This window comes from Phodopus roborovskii, unplaced genomic scaffold (assembly GCF_943737965.1).
Source record: "Phodopus roborovskii unplaced genomic scaffold, PHOROB, whole genome shotgun sequence".
Lineage (NCBI taxonomy): Eukaryota > Metazoa > Chordata > Mammalia > Rodentia > Cricetidae > Phodopus > Phodopus roborovskii.
In genome coordinates, this window is record NW_026126571.1 from 30885417 (window position 1) to 30905747 (window position 20331).

General features: G+C 50.5%; 1 protein-coding gene across 1 annotated transcript; it reads left to right on the plus strand.

Moving 5' to 3' along the window:
- Window positions 1–6407: 6407 nt before the first annotated feature.
- On the plus strand, window positions 6408–18307 carry Iqca1l (IQ motif containing with AAA domain 1 like). Its single transcript, XM_051203242.1, has 19 exons — window positions 6408–6483; window positions 7024–7351; window positions 8418–8537; window positions 9262–9447; window positions 10007–10078; window positions 11301–11506; window positions 11946–12030; window positions 12610–12735; window positions 12856–12931; window positions 13149–13255; window positions 13797–13880; window positions 13972–14030; window positions 15257–15339; window positions 15476–15583; window positions 16096–16295; window positions 16590–16676; window positions 16916–17093; window positions 17408–17646; window positions 18104–18307. The coding sequence occupies exons 1-19, from the start codon at window positions 6473–6475 to the stop codon at window positions 18209–18211; spliced, it is 2463 nt and encodes an 820-aa protein (XP_051059199.1). The 5' UTR covers window positions 6408–6472; the 3' UTR covers window positions 18212–18307.
- Window positions 18308–20331: the final 2024 nt, after the last annotated feature.

Sequence of the window (20331 nt, forward strand, 5' to 3'; positions counted from 1 at the left end):
ACAAATGAACACAATGAACCAAAAGAAAGGAAAAGCAAACCAGCCTGGCATGGTAGTGCATGCCTGTAACCCATCACATAGGAAGCTGAAGCAGGGAGGTACCCAAGCTGCATAGTAAGCATATGGCTCAAGAAAAACATTGTGTTGAATTGGGGGTGAGTTCAACGGTGGGACACTTCTGCATGAAGAAAGGCCCAGGTTCCATCCCCAGGCCTGCAAACATAAATGCTCATGACCAGCTCATACATAACCTTGGCAGAGATACTGATATCAGGGCCACTGTGTTAATGGAGGCTTTCAAGGAGAATGGTGACCAGGATCCAAGTCCTGATAAAACCAAAACCAGGAAGCTGTGTTTCCACTTAACTCCTATTGTCCTGTTTTTGGCGATGGACTGTGACAGTGGCATATCCCAGTTTAGGGATAGTATTGTCCATATCAAGATGAGATGAGCTCATGGCCTTGCCAGAAGTACTGATGTCAGGGACTATACTTTGTATTATTGGGAGCTTTAGCTACAGATGGAGTGTGTTAGGACTCTGTCTGTGGAAATCCAAGGTCATCCTTGGCTAAATGAAGATTGAAGCTAACCTGAGCTGCTGAAAACCTTGTCTCAACAACAAAAAAGGCCAGGCAGTGGTGGTGCATACCTTTAATCCCAGCACTCAGGAGGCAGAGGCAGGCAGATCTCTGTGTGTTTGAGGCCAATCCAGAGCTATAGAGAAACCCTGTCTTGAAAAAGAAAACAAAAAACAAAAGATTTGCATAAGGCTCTGAATTTCATCACTGCTAACACCACTCCCTCAAACGAAAACTATATCTGCATTGTGCCATCTCCCAGCACAGTGGCTGTTACATAGGATACAGTAACAGGTGAGAAATGAAGTTCCAAACAGAGCTGGAGCTGCAGATGGTACTAGGAATTGAACATGGATCCTCTGCAAGAGCAACAAGCAAGAACTCTTAACTTCTGTGACATCTCTCAAGCCCGAGCACTCCCGTCTGACTGCTCTGTCTCCCTGCTGTTGGATCTGGTTGTTTTTGTCACAAATATACTGCTGCTCCCTGGATTGCTGTTCAAGTTCAGTTAGCTTCTTTCCTACATCTCAGGCCCATCTGCCTAGGGATACTATTACCTATAGCAGGCTGGGGCCCACTTACATCATTCAGCAATCAAGAGAATATCCCAGCAAAGGAATATATACAGTATGAGTTCATGTGCATGAAATTGTATATGCTAAAGCTAGACTGTAAGAAGTGAGAGTAGTTGCCTTAGATGAGGAGGAAAATTGGGAAGAACATAAAGGAGCAATCTAGGATGATAAAAAATTGTGACTGAGACACTGAATGTATAAATAAATACATTTGCCAAAATTTAAATAAGATGGAGAGATGACTTGGCAGTTAAGGGTACTGCTACTCTTATAGAGGACCTGGGTTCAATTCCTAGCATCCACAAGGCAGTTCAAAACTTACTCTTAACTCTAGACCAAAGGAATCTGATACCCTCTCTGTCCTCCTTGGAATTTGTACACAAGTGGTATGCAGATACACATTCAGGCAAAACACCCATACACATAAAAGTAGAGGAAAAGTTAGGCTAAGAATAATTGAGAAAGACAAGACAATGTCAACTGCTGACCCATACCCATTCACACACACAAATGGGAAAAAAGAAAAATGCATGTGTAACTGCCCATTTGTTAACTAAAGATGCTGACCTACAAGGGATAGCATCAGCTTGCAGTCAGATAGACCCCATTTAAACTTTGTGTATGGGGCCAGTGAGAAGCAGTTGCCTGCAGGCCTGACCACTTGTTTGATAACTAGAATCCACACAGTGCAGGGAGAACCGATTCCAGCAGTTGTGCTCTGACCTTGGCATGCTTACTATTGCATACACACACACAATAAAAAATAAAATTGGGGGGCTAGGGAGATGGCTCAGCAGTTAAGAGCACTGGCTGTTTTTCCAGAAGACCCAGGTTCAATCCCCACCTAACCCTAACCCTAACCCTAACCCTAAACCTAACCCAGCACCATATGACAGTTTATAACTGTGTAACTCTGGTTCCAGGGGATCCGACAACCTCATACAGACATACATGCAGGCAAAAACACTACCTGAAATAAAAATAAATAAAATTGGATTTACAGCCTCACGTTGAGCAATAATATTTCTAAAAAATGAATTTTTAATTTTGTTCTTGTGTGAATGTTAGCGTAAACTTGTAAAAAATAACATGACCACAACTATCACTAGGCCATGTGACCACAGGGATCACTGTCACTATTTATCTGGTCTACTGTCAGAGACATAACTGCAGAAGTGGAGTCAGAGACATAACTGCAGAAGTGAAGTCAGAAACATAACTTCAGAAGTGAAGTCAGAAACATAACTGCAGAAGTGGAGTCAGAGACATAACTTCAGAAGTGAAGTCAGAGACATAACTGCAGAAGTGAAGTCAGAGACATAACTGCAGAAGTGGAGTCAGAGACATAACTGCAGAAGTGAAGTCAGAAACATAACTTCAGAAGTGAAGTCAGAAACATAACTGCAGAAGTGGAGTCAGAGACATAACTTCAGAAGTGGAGTCAAGAGACATAACTGCAGAAGTGAAGTCAGAGACATAACTGCAGAAGTGGAGTCAGAGACATAACTGCAGAAGTGAAGTCAGAGACATAACTGCAGAAGTGAAGTGGGTCCCTGTTTTTTTGTGTCAGGGCTGGGGTCTCAGTCCCCACTTTCCTTGGAAGCCTCCATGAACACAGTGGTGCCTGACATCCACATCTGCCAAGGCTACTGGTTGATCATAAACTCTGTCCTAGTTTGCTTTCTGATGCTATGTTAAACACCATGACAAAAAACAACTCAAAGAAGAAAGAGTTCTGCTTACAGCTTGCAGTCCATTCTTGAGGGAAGTTAGGACAGAACTCCCAAACAGGGAAGGATGTGAGCAGAGACCACAGAGGAATGTTGTTTACAGGCTTGTGTTGAGGGTTAGTTAGTTCAGCCCCTTTCTTACATAGCCCAGGCCTATCGGCCCTGGGACAGTCCTGCGGGTAATGGGCTGGGCCCTCCTACATCTATTAGCAACCAAGAAAATATTCCACAGACAAGAGGACAAGCCAATCTGATGGAGGCAGTTCTTCAATTGAGGGTCTCTCTTCCCAGGTACGCCAGGTTGACAACCAAGGTTAGCCATCACAACTCCTTTGTGAGTGACACTTTTTAATGGCTGGCTGGCAAGTCCAGACAGCTGTGTATCTGTTGTTGTCTGGAGATCTGGCCAAGCACGTTGTGTCAGAGGGCATTGAGATCATCACCTAGTATACCAGCTCCAAGTGACATATGTTCTCATGCAGTGGTGATTCGAAAAGAGGATGTGTTGAACCAGAGTATTGTCTGAGGCAACAGTGTCCTCAGTGTTTGAAGCTACAGATGGAGTCACACCACTCTTTTTAAACAGTGGTATCTGGAGACATGCCATTAGTGACCGGTGACAGTACTTTGTAAATGAATGACTGTTGTAACACTGAGCTGAAGCAGGGCCAGAGGGCCGTATTTATGCTGTTTCCATTTCTGGACCCACAATCCCTAGGATGTGTTACCCTAAGACGATAGGTATGTGCCATCAGCTCTCATCCATGTCACTAAACTCTATGTAACAACCACTGTGCTGGGAGACAGACACGATGTAGATTTATTTATTTGTTTGTTTGTTCTTGGGGGGGGTTGTGATTGAACTCAGAACCTTATATAACTGTTGTTATGTTTTGTTCTGTTTGAGTTATGATTTCTTTTTTTCTTGTTTGGATTTTCGAGACAGGGCTTCTCTGTGTAGCCCTGGCTGTCCTGGAACTTGTTCTGAAGACCAGGCTGGCTTCAAACTCACAAAGATCGCCTGCCTCTGCTTCCCAAGCACTGGGACTAAAGGTGTACACCACCACCACCTGGCTTTTCTTGTAGCCTTGAACTCTGAGCCTCCTGCCATCTCCCTGGAGCTGAGATCACAGATGTGCACCAATGGAGCTATGTTTATTCATTGTGGGGCGTTGTGTATGCCAGGCAAGATCTCTACTCACTGAGCTACAGCCACAGTCTGAAGATCGACTCTTCAAGATACGAAAATAGGAGTGGTATCACATCTGTAATCCCAGCACTCAGTAAGCCAGCCTGAGTTACAAAGTATGTAACTTTACCTCAAAAAGAAATAACACATACAAAACATTTCATGTATATGTAAACTTAGGTTAGACCAATTTCTAAATAAACTGCTATCCTAAATTATTTAAGAAAACAAAACAGCACTATTTTGCTGGGCTGTGATGGTACAGCACTCAGGAGGCAGAGAGAAACAGATCTGTGAGTTTAAGACTATCTGGGATACAGAGCAAGTTCTGTGACAGGCTCCAAACGCATCTCAAAAAACAAACAAAGCCCTATTTATTTATTTATTTATTTATTTATTTAGGTTATTTTGGAGACAAAGTCTCACTGTGAAGTCTAAACCAACCGGCCTAGAACTCACTATGTAGATCAGGCTGGCCTTGAACTCACAGATCGACCTGCATCTGCTTTCTGAGTGCTTGCATTTTAGAGGTACGCAACCACAATGCCCACCTTTTTAACTTTCCTCTAGTATTTTCTAATAATTTCTTCTCTCTCAACTAAAGATGTTTGTGAGGTTCCTAAATTTTCTTCTTTGTGTTTTGAGACATTTGAAAAATGCACACACACACACACACACACACACACACACGCACGCACAATCGCAGTTACATTCTTCACTAGCCTGCCCTCTGCCTGGACCCCTGCTTGCCACACACATATTTTCTCTTTCACCAGATTCCCTAAACACCCACCTACTCTCCTCTGAGTTTGGGACTGACTTAGGCAAATTTAACACTCTTGGCAGATAGACCTGACTTTATCAAAAAAGGACCCACCTTGAGATGATGGCTGGCATGCCACTTCAGAGGGCACCTACACACGTCACAGATATTTACTCATGTCTTAAGATTCATATTGAGATTTCACAAGTTGAGAATCAGTCATCACCACTTGCGTCCCACAGCTGCAGAGGAAATTCAGAGGCCCAGACCGAGATCTGGCCTGAGCCTCACTCCGCCCCACTCCACCCACAGCTTGGTTTGACACTGATGTTGAAGGTATGATTCATGCATCAGCAGCAGTATTTCATGAGGAGTGAGGAGCACATCTCAGCCCTGAACCCAGCCAGGGCCTGCCAGTTTGTTTTACCACAATAGAAAAGCTCGTCTAAACAACATCCTTCATTTGTCCCTCTGCTGCTCCCTCCTCCCTCCTCCTCTACCCTCCGTCCTCCTCTACCCTCCCTCCTCCTCTACCCTTCCTCCTTTCCTTCCTTCCTTCCTCTCCTCCTGCCTTCCTTCTTCCTTACTCTTTTCCTTCATCCCTTCTTCCCTTCCTTCTTGCCCATTTAATAGCAAGCTCAAAAAGTGCCACACACACACACACACACACACACACACACACACACACACAGCCAAAATAAGGGACAGAGAGAGTTCAGGGCTTTCAGATCATAGTCTTTGCCTGCTCCTGCCACACAGACTTCTTAGGTAGGTCACATACAAGAGTAAAGACCAGACTGGGGAAGCTCAGGGGCAGAGTGTGTGCTTAGCATATGCCAGGCCCTAGTTCTACCCCCACAAAAGCAGCAAAAGCACAGAAGGGAATGCCCATAGTGTATGTGGTGGTCTCTTAGTTTACTGCATTTCAATATTTGGTCCTTAGATGGTGGCCCTGTTTGGGGAGGTTTAGGAAGTGTGGCCTTGCTAAAGGAAGTGTGTCACTGGGAGTGAGTTCTGAGAGTGTAGGCCCTGCCCTACTTGCGGTTTCCTCTCTCTGCTTTGTGCTTGAGGTTAAAGATGTGAGCTCTCATCAGCCTACTCCAGCTGCCTGCCTACAGTCTCTGACCTGCCATTATGGATTGTAGCTCTCTGGAACCATAACTCAAAGTTGCTTTGGTCATGGTGTTTTATCACAATAGAAAAGTTGCTAATACAGTGTACAGCTGTACACTTGCTACTCGGGAGGCTGGAGAGGGGAAATGGTTTGAAACCATAATAAAATTCCACCAGAACTTTACTCCGGATGCGAAGATGAAGTTGGAACAACTCTGGAACATGTACTAACTCTGCCCCCCCCCCCCAAACACATAGATAGCATCAAATACAGACTGTTACTTTATTGATAGGTACAAGAAAAGTGTCAGCTGTCCCACACTGTGCCCAAGGATCTTTCAGTGTGCAGCTTCAGGGGTGTCTTCCTAGACAGTGTTCCCAAGCCTGCATTTCCAAGCCCCACCCCTCAGCTTTAGAACATGGGTACAATGGGTCAGAATTCTTCAAGCCAGATTGTTCTGGCCCTGGCATAGCTTCTGCAGTCCCACCGGCTCACAAAGGGCATTGAGGGGCTGAAGACACCATGTCTGAGGGGTGAGTCCAGGGCTAAAGGGGACAAAAAGCAAAGACCTCACTGACCTGAAAGACCCAGGCGGACAGGGAGGCTGGGTTCTGGCAGGCCCTGGGTGGGTTTGGGCATTCCCATGGCCCCTGGTTGGCCTGCCTGGGACTGGCTTTCAGTCTGCAGACTTCCCCTGGACAATTCATTCCTGACCCAGGACTCTGTGGAACAGACGCATCTCTCCACTCAGATCTCACCCACAGCTCCAGACCTTTACTGCAAAGTGGATGGGGCAGTACTCTTCCTTACAAAGGCCTTCCTGCTTCTAGACTCCCCTCCTCACAGGAACACCCAGGCCCAGGCTATTGACTTCCCAGACTCTCAAGCCCTCCAAGGCAGATCCGTGCCCACTCATTCTCCAGCGGCCCCTTACTTCACTCAAATTCACTTTGACACCATGAAGAGCTTCACTCCCCCTTGCCCCCCAAGTTCACAGTCCCCCAAAGGCAGCACCTCTGTCTCTGTGCCCTTGGTAATGCCGGTGAGGCACACAGCTAGTGCACTCTCCCTAGAGCTTACCAACGCCTCTGGGAGGCCTCCCATGTGACTCTGGAAGAGGTGCTGGAGAAAGAGCCTTCTCTACTGGAACCCGTGCCCAGCCGGGAGCGGCAGAGCTTCCAGTACAGGCTCTCGGTGCTCTACCTGTACTACCTGGGGCTGCTGCGCCGCTTCGACATGGCCTACGACCAGATGGTGCAGCCGCAGAAGCGCCGGCTGCTGCGTCGTCTGCTGGACGGCGTGGCAGGCCGAGTGCTGGAGCTCAAGGATGAGCTGGTGCGTGTTGACCTGTGCGAGACCCACTGCCTGGACAGAGTGCTGCAGGATCTCAAACTGACCCCAGTGCGTAAGCAGCCACTCCAGGCAGGGTGTGGTTTGGAGGGTTGGGCCTGTGCGGAGTCATAGGTCAGGACTGGGCGGACCTTGACCAGAGGAGATTCTTTTAAGGAGCAGGGTGATGAGGGTTGAAGTTTAGACTCTCAGGAAGTGGGGGCCTCACACTGCATCTGAGAACACCTGGGAACCTCAGGAGATGGGTGAGGAGGGCTTATGGAGGCTTGCTTCTGAAAGTATTGTCCCTTAGCAGGGCAGTGGTGGTGCACACCTTTAGTCCCAGCACTTGGGAGGCAGAGGCAGGTGGACCTCAGTGAGTTTGAGGCCAGCCTGGTCTACAAAGTGAGTTCCAGGACAGCTGGGGCTGTTTCACAGAGAAACCATGTCTCAAAGAACTTAAAAAGAAAGAAAAAAGGGAAGGGAGGGAGGGAGGGAGGAAGGAAGGAAGGAAAGAAGGAAGGAAGGAAGGAAGGAAGGAAGGAAGGAAGGAAGGATAGATAGTATGGTCCCTGGTCATTACCTAGGAGTTTGTTGGAAACGCAGAGTAATGTCTCAGACCCGCTAAATCCGCACTTATTTCCTGAAACATCCCCAGAGACTTGTGAGCACAGCCAAGTTGTACAGGTTTCAGAGCTCAGCCCTAGGCAGTCTCCAGTCATGTCCCATCAAGGCCAGGATTCAGTCCTTTCTCCATAGCCAAAGGAGCCTCAAGGTTTCCTCGGCTAGCTCTCAGTGGACTTGGCAGTGGGATGTGGGAGCGGGGTTCCCAAGATCCCAGGTACCTACATAGGAGTCACAATGATAAAGGCACTATCATATCAAATGCTTGCTTCCCTGTAGCTCCTGAGGCACGACTGGGTTTGGTACCCTCAGAATTCATCTCAATCAGGTGTGGGTCAGGATAAGAAAGGGGTGACTCAGGGCATAAACTAGCATCTGTAAGGTTCCCATCCCAGGCCTCGAGGTGGGAGGGAGATGCTGTCAGGGAGTATAGATGTGGCTGGAAACCCAGCAGATGGCCAGAGGGCCTGGGTTTCTAATTCCTGACCCTCCTTCTCCCCATATTGTGCTAAAGGCAGACCTGGAGGTCCCCATCCCGAAATATTTTCAGCTGGAGCAGTCCAGCGCTATGAAGGCACGACAGCAGATGCTGGCTGAGATCCTGGCAAGACTGGAGCCACTGATGTCTCAGGAGGTAATGTCGCTAGAGTCCTTTAGGTCAGCACCTGAGTCTTGAAAGCCTTAACAAAGTAGGTGGGTTCAGCTGTGTGCCCTCCGCTAACTAGTTAGATTTATAGTGATGTATTCAGTGTGACCACCTTGGGAAGAGGCACGGAGTTGTGATTCCAAGTTCATCTTCAGGGTCATAACACCAGATTCAGGGCCAGAAATAAGCATAACTAAGCAGTCCCTAAAAAGTCCCACCCTTCACCATTGTCTGGACTCCAGTCTCTGCTGCAAGGTGGGCTAAAAAATTGTTACAACTCTCTCTTTCTGGGAGACAAGCTGACCCTTGGACTGGCAGCAGGTTTCCAGCACTTTCCTTTTCCTCCCATGACCTTCCTGGGTGAAATTCTAATTCCTTGGGGTTCATTGTCTCAATCACCTGACAATCAAAGAGAGGGGCAAAAGTGTCTCTTCCAGACATCTCCATCCCTGCCAGTGTGCTCCTACACCTCTTTCCCCAGGACAGACAGGCCCTGCCCTGCCCCACTTCCACTTCAGAATGTTCCTTGGCAATCCCCAACCTCCTCCAAGACTGCCTAAGTATTCCCTGGAGCCCTCCAGCACCTTGCAGGAGAGATCTCCAGTGCTTAGGACTATGTACTGATAATACATCCTCGGTGACTGATCTCTCAGCTGCCATCCTGGGTACAAGCTCTCCCCATGTCTTCTTCTTTTGTTCCTGTTATGGCCAGAATTTCCGAGGAATGAGCCGGACTGAGGCTCTAATTCTAGTGCAAAGTGCTGAGCGGGCCAGGCAGGGCCGACTACGAGCCACCTTCATGCGAGAGATTCGGAAAGAGGAGGAACGGGATAGGAGGATTCGGGAAGATGGGCGACAGAAATTCAGTCAGGATCAGGGAGCCATTGTCATACAGAAGGTAACCCTGGGTGGCAGAGACAGGGTATAATAGAGAGAAGTAGACTCCTCTCTCCTAGGAAGAGCTCAGTAATTAATCCCAGGAGTGAAGATGCCTCAAGTCTGTGGTCCACAGCTTGATGATAAACCTGGAACTTATCTTTCAGTGAGCCCAAGTGCCAAAGGTGTCTTGGGGTGGATGTGCCTTGCACCTAGGAAAGCACACTGGCCACTCTGTACCTATATCCTAGGAAAGCACACTAGCCACTCTGTACCTAGGTCCTAGAGACATGGTCTGTCATCTCTAGCCCAGTTCCCATAGGTCAAAACTGTTGAGAGAGGCTGGAAAGGTTAAAAGCACCAGCGGCTCTTGCAAAGGATCTGAATTTGGTTCTTAGCACCCACATGACAACTCACATCCATCTGTAACTCCAGCTCCAGGATTGTCCACCACCCTCCTTTCTCCAATGCCACCCTAACATCAAGGGCCAAGACCTTAGGAGACACCCCTGCTGCTGCCCCCTAGGCCTGAGGTCACACGGCCTGGAGAGCATCTGAGAGGCATGTGTCCCCGCCCCCAGGTGTGGAAAGGTTACCTGCAGAGGAAACGCATTGAGCAGGATCGACGCACGGAGATGGAGTTCATTGGCATGGTAAGCCCTCCCTGGCCTACACAGGGCTCCTCCTTCCCTGTCTGCATCCTCTGCACCACTATCCCAGGGTCCACAGAGGCAGGGCAGTAGATCCTGCCGGAGAAAGAAGGACAGGGGACTTACTGGGCTTTTCCACTCATTCCCCTTCTAGAGCATTCCATAGGATCTCAAATGTGGGGGTGAGCACAGGAAAATAATGGTGCAGAGCATCGTGAACCTTGCATCCCTGCCCTAGCTGGAAGGAGAGGCTGCAGGGATGGGACCAGCAGAGCACCCCATGGTACCCTCAGGCTCCTTCTAGTCTCAGGGAACCACTGGAAGCCATGCTAAGATTGCAGGCTCCCCACTTGCTCCCCACAGGCTCCCCACATGAGCTTCTCTGCTCTGCTGAGTGCGATTGCACATGAGGGCATGCACTGGGAAGGGGTTGAGACCCTTGTATGATGCACGTTGGAGTGAGCAGCCCATTCTCTTAAAGTGTCCTCTGCTCTCAAACCCTTCCCTCATGGCAAGGGTCACAGGGAGAGGAGCTTTGCCCTGATCCTGTGGAGACCTGGCTGGCAGAAGGATGGGAGGAGGGAGCAAGGCCAAGGCCAGGGGGACTAAAAGGAAGGCTTTTCTGGGGTGCAGGTTGGATGATTACTAGGGTACTGCTGAGTATGAGTAGAGGTCAAAGATTTGCTAAGAGGTTGCAGAATGGAGCCCTCCAGGAGGGAAGCAGGGGTGGGGGCAAGAGCAGTGGGTGAGGAATGAGCCCGGCCGCCCGGGCCCATCAACAGTGTGAGCTCAGCGTTTTCAGTAATTGTCTCTGCGCACAGTGATATTTAAAATACATTTGGGAGCCAATGAGGCGGGAAAGTGGCTGTGAGAGCGGCTGCCAACTCGGCCGCCGGGCGGGGCATGCATGGGGGCTGGGGCCCCAGGCTCAAGGGGGAGGGTTGCTGGGGGGGGCAGCCCGGATGCATCTAGCAAACTCATTACCAGGGTAATTTACACAGACAAATTTCAGCTCCAAACACAATTTCTCCTGATGCAGGCATGCCCGTTGCACATGAAGGCATGTGCACAAGAGTTGGGCAAATGTGTGGATGTATTGGGGAATGAGTGGGGGCAGGTGTGTGTGTGTGTGTGTGTGTGTGTGTGTGTGTGTGTGTGCAAACATGGGGGTGGGCCATCCCATGTAAAATCCTGAGCCCCCCTGGCTTCTCTCCACCTCCCCTAGCTCCCCTCGCCCAACCAGACAACACGCCTGAGCATCCTTACCCAGGCCTTCCTCGGGGAGGAGTCACGGAGGGTCCGGCAGGTAGAAAAGGAAGAGGAATTCCAGGATGCCATAGGGAAGACTCACGATTCTCTCACAGAGACTGAGGGACCTGACATGAAGGAGAAGATGAAGGATCAAATCCGACAGTGGTTTATTGAGTGCCAGTCAGTGTCCATAGCCGCAGCTGACCCAACCTTCTATCTTCATCCCTTCTCATTCCATTGTCCTCAGAATAGCGCTCACCTCATCCCAACCTGTTCTCCATCAACTGTCACCTTTTTCTAACACTCTTGGTCTAGACCTTGAGCCCCACTATAAGAACCATCTCCACAACTGACTTCCCACTTGAGAAAAGAAGGTGCCAGGACAAAGTGGGAACAGGACTGTGAACGGCCCCATAGCAGTCTGCCCTTTCCATTCTAAACTACCTATTGTTTTCTATCATCCCAAATCTCTCTGCCCTTCCATCATTTATCCTTCCTTCTGTCTATTCAGCCATGCCCTCTATGTGCCTGTCTACTCATCTCTCCACCCACCCATCACTCTACCAACCCATCTATCTATCTATCCACTCATTTATCTAACTACATTGTATCCACTCAGTGCCCTTACTGGTCGGTTCCCTGATTATCCAGATGAGGCTTCGGGTGGATCCTACCTGATCTTTGCAGACAAGACTCCAGAGCAGGTACTCTTGAGACAGGGACAGGTCCAGCCTGGGATTATAGTCAACAGTGAATGTGAGCTGAGGATGTGGCAGTGGATGGGGAAGTGTCAGCCCAAACAGAGATAGCTGTGACTAGAGGAAAGACGAGTGGCTAAAGAGACTGCATGGGACTAAAGGCAGCGATGGCCCTGAAGAGGGAATGGTCTGGAGAGACCATTGAGGCCCAGAGTCACATGGCCCTGGAAGTGGGCAAGAGCTCCGATGAGAAGGGCCCTCCTCAGCATTCTCTTCTTGTTTGATCCCCCACCCCCCCCAGCGCCATTTCTGAACACTCAGCTGTCTCTACCTTGGCAGTTTCCCCCGGCTGTGAGAACCCAGGTCTGCCTGTGCCAGGCTTTGGGTTCTTCCTGTTTTGTTTTGATTTTCCAGACAGTTTCACTGTGTAGACCAGGCTGGCCTTGAACTCACAGAGATCTACCTGCCTCTGCCTCTGCCTCCTGAGCGCTGGGATTCGGGTGTGAGCCAGCAGCACACTTGGTTGGACTCCCCCATTTCTGTGAAAATCTCGGTCTCCAGAGCTCTGCTTGTTGTTGGATCCAGGTGAGAAGAGAACTGGAGACACAGGCCCAGGAGAATAAAAAGAAGGAGCAAGAGAAGAATAAGGAAAGAGAGAAGGAAAAAAGGGAGAAGAAGAAAAAGAAAATCAAGGATGAAAGGGCCAGGAAGGTTAGCTAGCTCCCAGCAGAGGAGCTGGTGGGCAGGGAGGGAGAGCTCCCAGGGAGGGTCCTCCTAGCTGCCTGTAGACACAGGTCAGGAGGAAAGGTTGGGCTCATGTTTCCATTCCAGGAACCAGATGTGACATTCAAAGTGCTGCCATCCAAATTTATCCCTGTAATTAATGCTGGCCACGAGGAATACACAAGTAAGAAGGGGAGGGCTAGGGCTGCGCTGGACCTGGGGATGGAGTGTCTCAGAGCCCTGTTACAGGTGTGACAATGGTGGACGAAAGGCAAGATGTTAAAGGAGTGAGTGATGGTTGCCTGGGTGAGAATGTTAAAGATGTTAAAGCTAGGAGTCTTAGGAGTCTCTTTCCTCTCTCTTGCTCTCTGGCCTTTTTTTTTTTTTTTTTTTGTGGTCAGGTATATGGAAGAGCCGCTATGACAACAAACACCCCAGCCAGAACTTTGACTCTGAGACCCTCCGGGAAGAAAAAAGGAAGGAAGTAGAGCTAGAGATCCGGGCACAGGTGTGCAACACAGGCCAGGTTCCCCCTGGTGTCCCATCACCCACACCATCCCCGGCTTCCCCCTGTCTCCTTCCCCTTCAGGGACCAGTAAAGATGTGAGAGCAGGAGGAGGGCCCAGAGCCAGTCAGGTGGGCCTGGCGCTGGCAAGCTGCACCCCGCCCTCATGACTGTACCAGGGCTAACTACCGGAAGGGGTGTGTCATCCTTCAGTCCCACCCTTGGTAGGACCGTGGCTTCCAGCAGCCCGCATAAAGCCTGAAGCTGCTCAAGTCCCAGAGATTTTGAAGGGTAGATTTCTGGCTCCAATTCTATTTTGTGGACTCCATCCATGTTAATGGCTGATGAGGGTGGCTTCTCATGTCACTGAGAACAACCTGTGAACTCAGTGCTGGTGTGGACAGGAGCAATGGAGGGGAGGAGTCTAGTGGGGAGGCTGTGGGGGCTGTCTTCTCCTTCCCTTCCTGTTGACGCTCCCCTGTGGCTCCTCGTCCCCTCCCACGTCTCACCTTTTGCGTCACCACACACCCTGCCACGTTCCCAGGTGGATGAGCTGATGAGACAGGAACTGAAGAATTTGCGTCTGGCGGTGGACAAGGAGGAGGGCAGGTCCCTGAAGGCTCCAAAGGCAGATGAGGGCAGAGGGCTGGGGAGGAGAGGGTGCCTGGGGGGTGAGCAGGGGAGAGAAAGGGATTACCTGTATACTCATTGCCCACCAGAAAAAAGCTGGGAAGAAGAGTGGGAAGAGGAAGAAGGAGAAAGATCTGACCCCAGACAGGTAGCGGATGCTGCTGCACGTGCCTTGCACTGTGTGGGGTTGTGGGGGTTCAGGGTGGAAACCCTGGTTTCTGGGCTTGGTTTTGTTGCTGTGTGGCAGTAGGGAAGTTACTTCATCTTGCTGAACCCCTAACCTTGCCCACCAAGTGCCTTTAAAAATGAAAACACCTCTGGGTGTTGGTGGTGCACACCTTTAATCTCAGCACTCAGGAGGCAGAGGCAAGAGTATCTCTATGAGTTCGAGGCCATCCTGATCTACAAAGCCAGTTCCAGGACAGCCAGGACAACACAGGGAAATTCTATCTTAAAAAATCAAAACCAAACAAACAAACAAACAACATCAAAACAGTTGGGCTTGGTGGTTGCCTGCCTGGGGCATACCTGGGGGATGGGGGGGGGCAAGTGGGTCCCTGAAGCTCACTGGCTAGCTAGTCAAGCAAAATTGATTGACTTTCAAACTGAAAGTGAGAGACCTGTCTCAAAGAGAAAAGGTAGAGAGTGAGCAATCAAGGGAAGGCAACCTGGTGTTGACCTCTGACTTCAGTATGCATGTTCACACGCATGCACATACGCGTGCACGCGCGCGCACACACACGCACGCGCGCGCACACACACGATTCATCATACATATTACTTCTCCAACCTTTGGTTGGCTCTGTCCTTTCAATCTGTGCCTGTTTTAACCACACTGAGGGCACCAAAGAATCTACCTGATAATGCCAGCTGCTTGAGAACCACAACTCATAAGGGCATTCATCTATTCTTTGCTTGGGAAGAGGGAGAAGAGGGTTGCAGTGAATCCAAATTTCAAACTGTGGACATGGAAGACTGGTGGGCATTTGTCACGGGGGGCGTCGGCTCCTACCTGCCCCCTGATGGTGGCTGGGACCTTATCTTCTAATTCTGGTTGTCTAAAAGCTTGGTCGATATTTCTTTTTGGTTTATCAAGACAGGGTTTCTCTGGTAACAGCCCTAGCTGTCCTGGAACTCGCTCTGTAGACCAGGCTGGCCTCAAACTCACAGAGATCCTCCTGCCTCTGCCTCCCCAGTGCTAGGATTAAAGGTGTGCGCCACCCTTGCCCCAGCTGCTCTGTTGACATTTCTGATTACAGAATGTTACCAGAGGACCCTTCCACTCCTCTTGTGCCTACAGTGCCCCACCCCCTCCTTTTCCCTTGTCCCCTCCCACTAATGTCTGTGGGATCCTTCTACACAACTCTCCACCAGGTCTGTGGACTCATTATTTGAAGAGCTGGTTGTCATTGGCCTTATAAAGAAGAGTGTGCTGGTGACACTGAGCGACTACATTGGTGAGGCCCCTCTGCTTTTCTTCCAGCAGAGCTCTCCATTACACACCCACGCTTGTGTGCTTTCTTCCAGCAGAGCTCTCCTTTACACACCCACGCTTGTGCCATTCATCAGGTGGCCCCTCCCTGTCCCTCACAGGTGACTGCCTCTATCTTGGGTCCACGCTGACTTTGGCAAACAAGATGCCCATGCCTTCCCTGTTTGACATACGACAGAACGTGGCCTTGTATGGGGTTCTTCGGCTGGGTGAGAACCCCAGTGAAAACCAGGGCTGTGTAGGACCAAGGGGGCGTGGCTGAGGGGAGTGTGCAAGCCTGGTTTTCCCCACCCTTAATGGGTATAAGACCCCTGACTTTCACAGATTCTTCTGCAGTTACACTCAGATTGGGCCATCCCAGAGAGCAAGTGAGTCCATGACTTGCTCAATCCCAAGTGACATCTTATAGTCTTGTTTTTCAGAAGGGCAACCCTGAAAGCTTATTAATGCCAGAGGCCAGGAGCTTCCAAACCAGTGTGCCATGTGCCTTTCACCACCACCCACCATAACCCAGGGGTGGAAATGTGGATAGAAAGCACACGGTTCCCTACCATGGGAGGTGCTAAGCAGGCTGCTGCCGCAGATGGGGGGAAGCTGCTCAGGTGTTGGGCAGCACAGCCCAGACCTGCATCTCCCCCTCTCAGCCCCAGGCCTGGCAGAACTGCTAGGCCCACCACCCACCACCCAACTTTGGTCCACAGCCCTGTCTACTTCCTCCCAGGCTCCCACGACATACATTCCATGGCTCCCCATGTCCGCTCCATCCTCCTGGTGGGACCCTCTGGAATGGGGAAGAAGATGTTGGTCCATGCAGTATGCACAGAAACCGGTGCCAACCTGTTTGACCTGTCACCTGGCAACGTGATGGGCAAATACCCCGGAAAAAATGGGGCACAGCTGCTGGTGCACATTGTGTTTAAGGTCTGCGGCCTTGAGACCGGCACAAGGGTTGGTCTCTCAGAGCGGAGACAACGGCAGGGTGGGTTTTCTGAACGCTGAGATACAGGGACCTGTACCGACATCTTTCCAGCAACCCTTGTGGGATCCTGGGTTCCCCTGAAGCCCCTGTGCTGGGCAATGTGGGGAGGAGATGGAGGAAGAGGAGAGCAGTAGAAGCTAGGGACTGCAAGGTCAGCTGCTGGGGTCTGACCCGGGTGGGGATGTGACCCTTGTCTAGTATGTCTGACACTGGTTTCTCTGCTCCAACCTATCCAGGTGGCCCGGGTCTTCCAGCCCTCTGTCATCTGGATTGGAAATACTGAGAAAACCTTCTATAAGAAGGTCCCAAAGGAAGAAAGGAAGGTGAGGGATGTGGGCAGAAAGGGCTGTGGTGGGCAGCCAGAGCCTGGGACGAGACTGGAAATCCTGCTCAAATCACTGAAAACTAAACTGCCATCTTGCTGGTGTTCTCTGTTCTTGTCATGCCTGCTTTAAAAGGCCGGTGACACTCAGAACTGGCCTAGGCCACGTGCTCTGAGAAAAGGGGTCTCACAGGCCCAGTCACCATGTCTCAAGCCTACAACCTTCCCTCTTTGGAACAGTTGGACCCAAAGAGAATAAAGAAAGACCTCATGAAAGCCACTAGACAGCTGAGCCCCGGTGACCGTGTGATGCTGATAGGCACTACCAACCGCCCACAGCTGGCTGAGTTGAAGGGGCTGTGCCGGTTCTACGAGCGCATCCTCTTCATACCTCGGCCAGATTATGCTTCCCGTTATGGTGAGGCCTGGAACCCAGGGACCCCTGCCCTCCCCATCCCCCACTGCTGCTCTGAGCCTCAGCTCTCACTCCCAATGACAGGTCTGGAAAGGCCACAGACTGGCAGCCAGGTTCACTGGCTCCTGACCTCAGTGTTATGGCCACTGGCAGGACACTGGGTGTGTAACTAAAACACCCCGTCCCTCCAGGTCCCATACCTTCCTGGAGAAACACGTTGCTCTCCAGGGCCTCGTAGCTGCTTAGGCACAGGCAGAGGCTGTGGGCCTGGCTCTTCTGATGCCCTCTGACCCTTACACACTATTCTCTGCCTGCAGTGCTCTGGAAGCGCATGATAGAGAACCGGGGGACACAGCTGACCCGGAGTCTGGACATTAGTGCCCTGTCTAGGGTGTCTGATGGCTACACACCTGGTCACATTCTACAAGCCATCCAATCAGTGCTGACTGAGCGGCGGCTCCTTCAACTGTCCAAGAGGCCACTGGTTGCCTCTGAGTTTGTGGGGCACCTGGCAAGGCTGGATCCAGTGTACAGGGAAGAAGAGGAGTCCCTAAAGGTGAAGTTGCTGGGATCGACAATGCCAGCCCTAGTCAGCCTTCTGCGTGCCGGGGCTGCTCCCATTGTTCCCCTGTTGCCAGGAGATGGCTGGGGTAAAGGAACTTGGGTTTCTGCTGGGAAAGGAACTAGTAACACCAGGGATCCTGGTGTAGGAGCCTGAGCAAAGAGACTTCAAAGTGCCACCTGGGCTGCTGGCACTAGCTGCCACTGTTGATTTCATGACCATCCTCGGAGGCAGGTTAACATTAGGAGTCACAGAGGCCAGTAGGCGTGGAGGGAAGAGGGCGTGTGCCTCTGCAGAATGGCTGGCACTGTGGCCTAGAGACTAGGAGACGCCCTTGCTGTGGTGGGACACCCTCCCCACAAATCCAGGAGGATGATGGGAGGAGATTGCGCGGGGAAAGGAGGATTGCAACCAGTGGACTGAATAGATCCCTGCTTCTGTGCCAACCCAGGAATGGTATTTCAAGACTCCACTGGGAAAAAAGAATATGAAATTTAGCAAGGACCAACAGGAGGCTGAGGAGGCCAGGCTGGCAAAGGAGAAGAAGAGGAGGAGGTGATACCCACTGTCTGTGGGGTGTGCTGTGGTGGATGGGTGGCGCCTCCAGGCTCAAGAGGCCAGACAGACACATAAAGGCCCAGGTGGCTCCTGAGGGCTCTCTTCTCTTGTTTATCATCTCCATACCCTCCTGTCCCTGGGCCCTGTCCCCTTTCCTCACCTCTCTGCCCGGATCATGTAGCCTCTGGTGGGGCTGCCAGAGCCCCTCCTACCACACCTGGGACTTTATCTTGTCATTCCCTGTGCTCACTCTCTACTTCACTTGCTCAGGGTACTTAAGTGGTGGTGTGGGTGCGGGGTGGGGCCAGTGGGAGAAGATCCAAAGGGAGAAAACCAAGTTGAGAAGGGAGTTAGCCCTGCTTATGGCCCACTGGCAACCACTCCCTCTGCAACCTGTCTGAGCCTGCGTTTTCTTCTTCATGAAGTAAGGAGAGGTTGGATAGGGTACCCTCTAAGGTCTTCCCCATCTGGGACTCAGTTATGGTAGGGCAAGGGATTGAAGGAGCTGAGGGTACTTGGGTGAGAGTAGACGTGGGGCTGGGTGAACCATAGAGATGGGTAGAAGCAATGCCCTGAGTGCCCTTCCCTCCATGATGGTGAATGGTTAATATTGACTGTCACCTTGGCAGGATCTCAAATCACCTTGAATACAAGTCTCTGGCTATATCTGGAGGTAGTTTGTAGATTGGGTTGATTACGGTGGGAAAACTTAGCCTAAATGTGCATGGAGCTATTTCATGAGTTGGGTTACTGGAGCAAACACAAAGGGAAGGTAAACTAGGCTTTAGTATTCTTCACTCTGGGCGTCCTGATTTCGGAAGCAATGTGACCAGCTGCCTCATGTTCCTGATGCCTACCTGCTCAACACCATGGGCTGGGTTCCCTTGAACTGTGAGCCATGTGAGCCACAATAAACACTTACTTCCAAAGTTGTTTTGTTGTTATTGTTGTTGTGTAGGGTTTTGTTGGGGGTGGTGGCTTTTTGTTTTTGTTTTGTCACGGCAAGGAGAAAAGTAATTATTACAACCTCTTTCCAACAGACTCCTCCTAGTAGGTGGGAAACTCAAGAGGCCAGGATTACTGTGTCAGTAAGGGCTAAAGAAGATGCAGTGCTCTCAGGAGGCAGACATGCCAACCTTGTACAGAGAGGGTCTGTGTAACTGGAAAAATAAAAATCCAGTGACAGATATTGGGGTTCAAACTGCTGATCAGATAGGCAAAGCAGCTAAACAGAGCTCTACCCAGACTGAATCAATCCTGCCCTCAATGTGCCCCAGACTGAATATCTGCTCTTCTAACAGAGATCCATCTGCCTGTCTTCTGAGTCCTGGGATTAAAGCTGTGTGCCACCACCGTCTAGCTCTATGGCTAACTAGCATGGTTGCTGGGATTAAAGGAGTGTATCGCCATTGCCTGACCTCTGTGGCTTGTGCCTAGCTTTGCATTCCATAACCTCAGGCAAGCTTTATTAAATCATAAATAATATTATCACCACAGGTCTGAGAAAAGTCAAGTCAGTGACCATGGTGCCTAGTCAGTGTGAGCCAGACCAGGTGTGAGCCCAGAGCCCACAGCAGGCAGACTCAACACAACCCAGTCCAAGAGCTTGTCTTTGCTTTCCCTGCCTATCGCTGCCTTCCTCAGCAAAAGCAGTCTCTATTTTCTGGGCTGAATGGCTTCCTATATCACTTCCAGCTAAGACTACAATTATGGAGGGGTAGAGATGCCATGTAGGAGATGATGGGAGTCATTCAGAGAGTGAAGTTGGCACCTGAGATGGGCAGAGGAAGCTGGTGCCTGGGATGTGTATGGGGGCTGGCACTAAGAATGGATGGCAGGGAGTTGGTACCTGGACTGGGAGTGGGGGTCAGCACCTAGGATAAGCACTGAGGATCAGAGCAGGTCAGCAGCTGGGATGGGTGTGGAGTGATTCTCTGGCTGCCTGAGGACTGACCCTGTTTTCCTGGATGGAGCCTGTCTTCCAGAGAACTCCTGAGAGTCTCTGATGCTCGTCTCTACCAGGTTCCTTTGGGTTCAGGAGCAGAAGTTTGTATTCTAGGGACAAGGATCAGCAGCTTCCCTTGGAGTCACAAACTAGGCATTTGGAGCTGACTTGGTGAA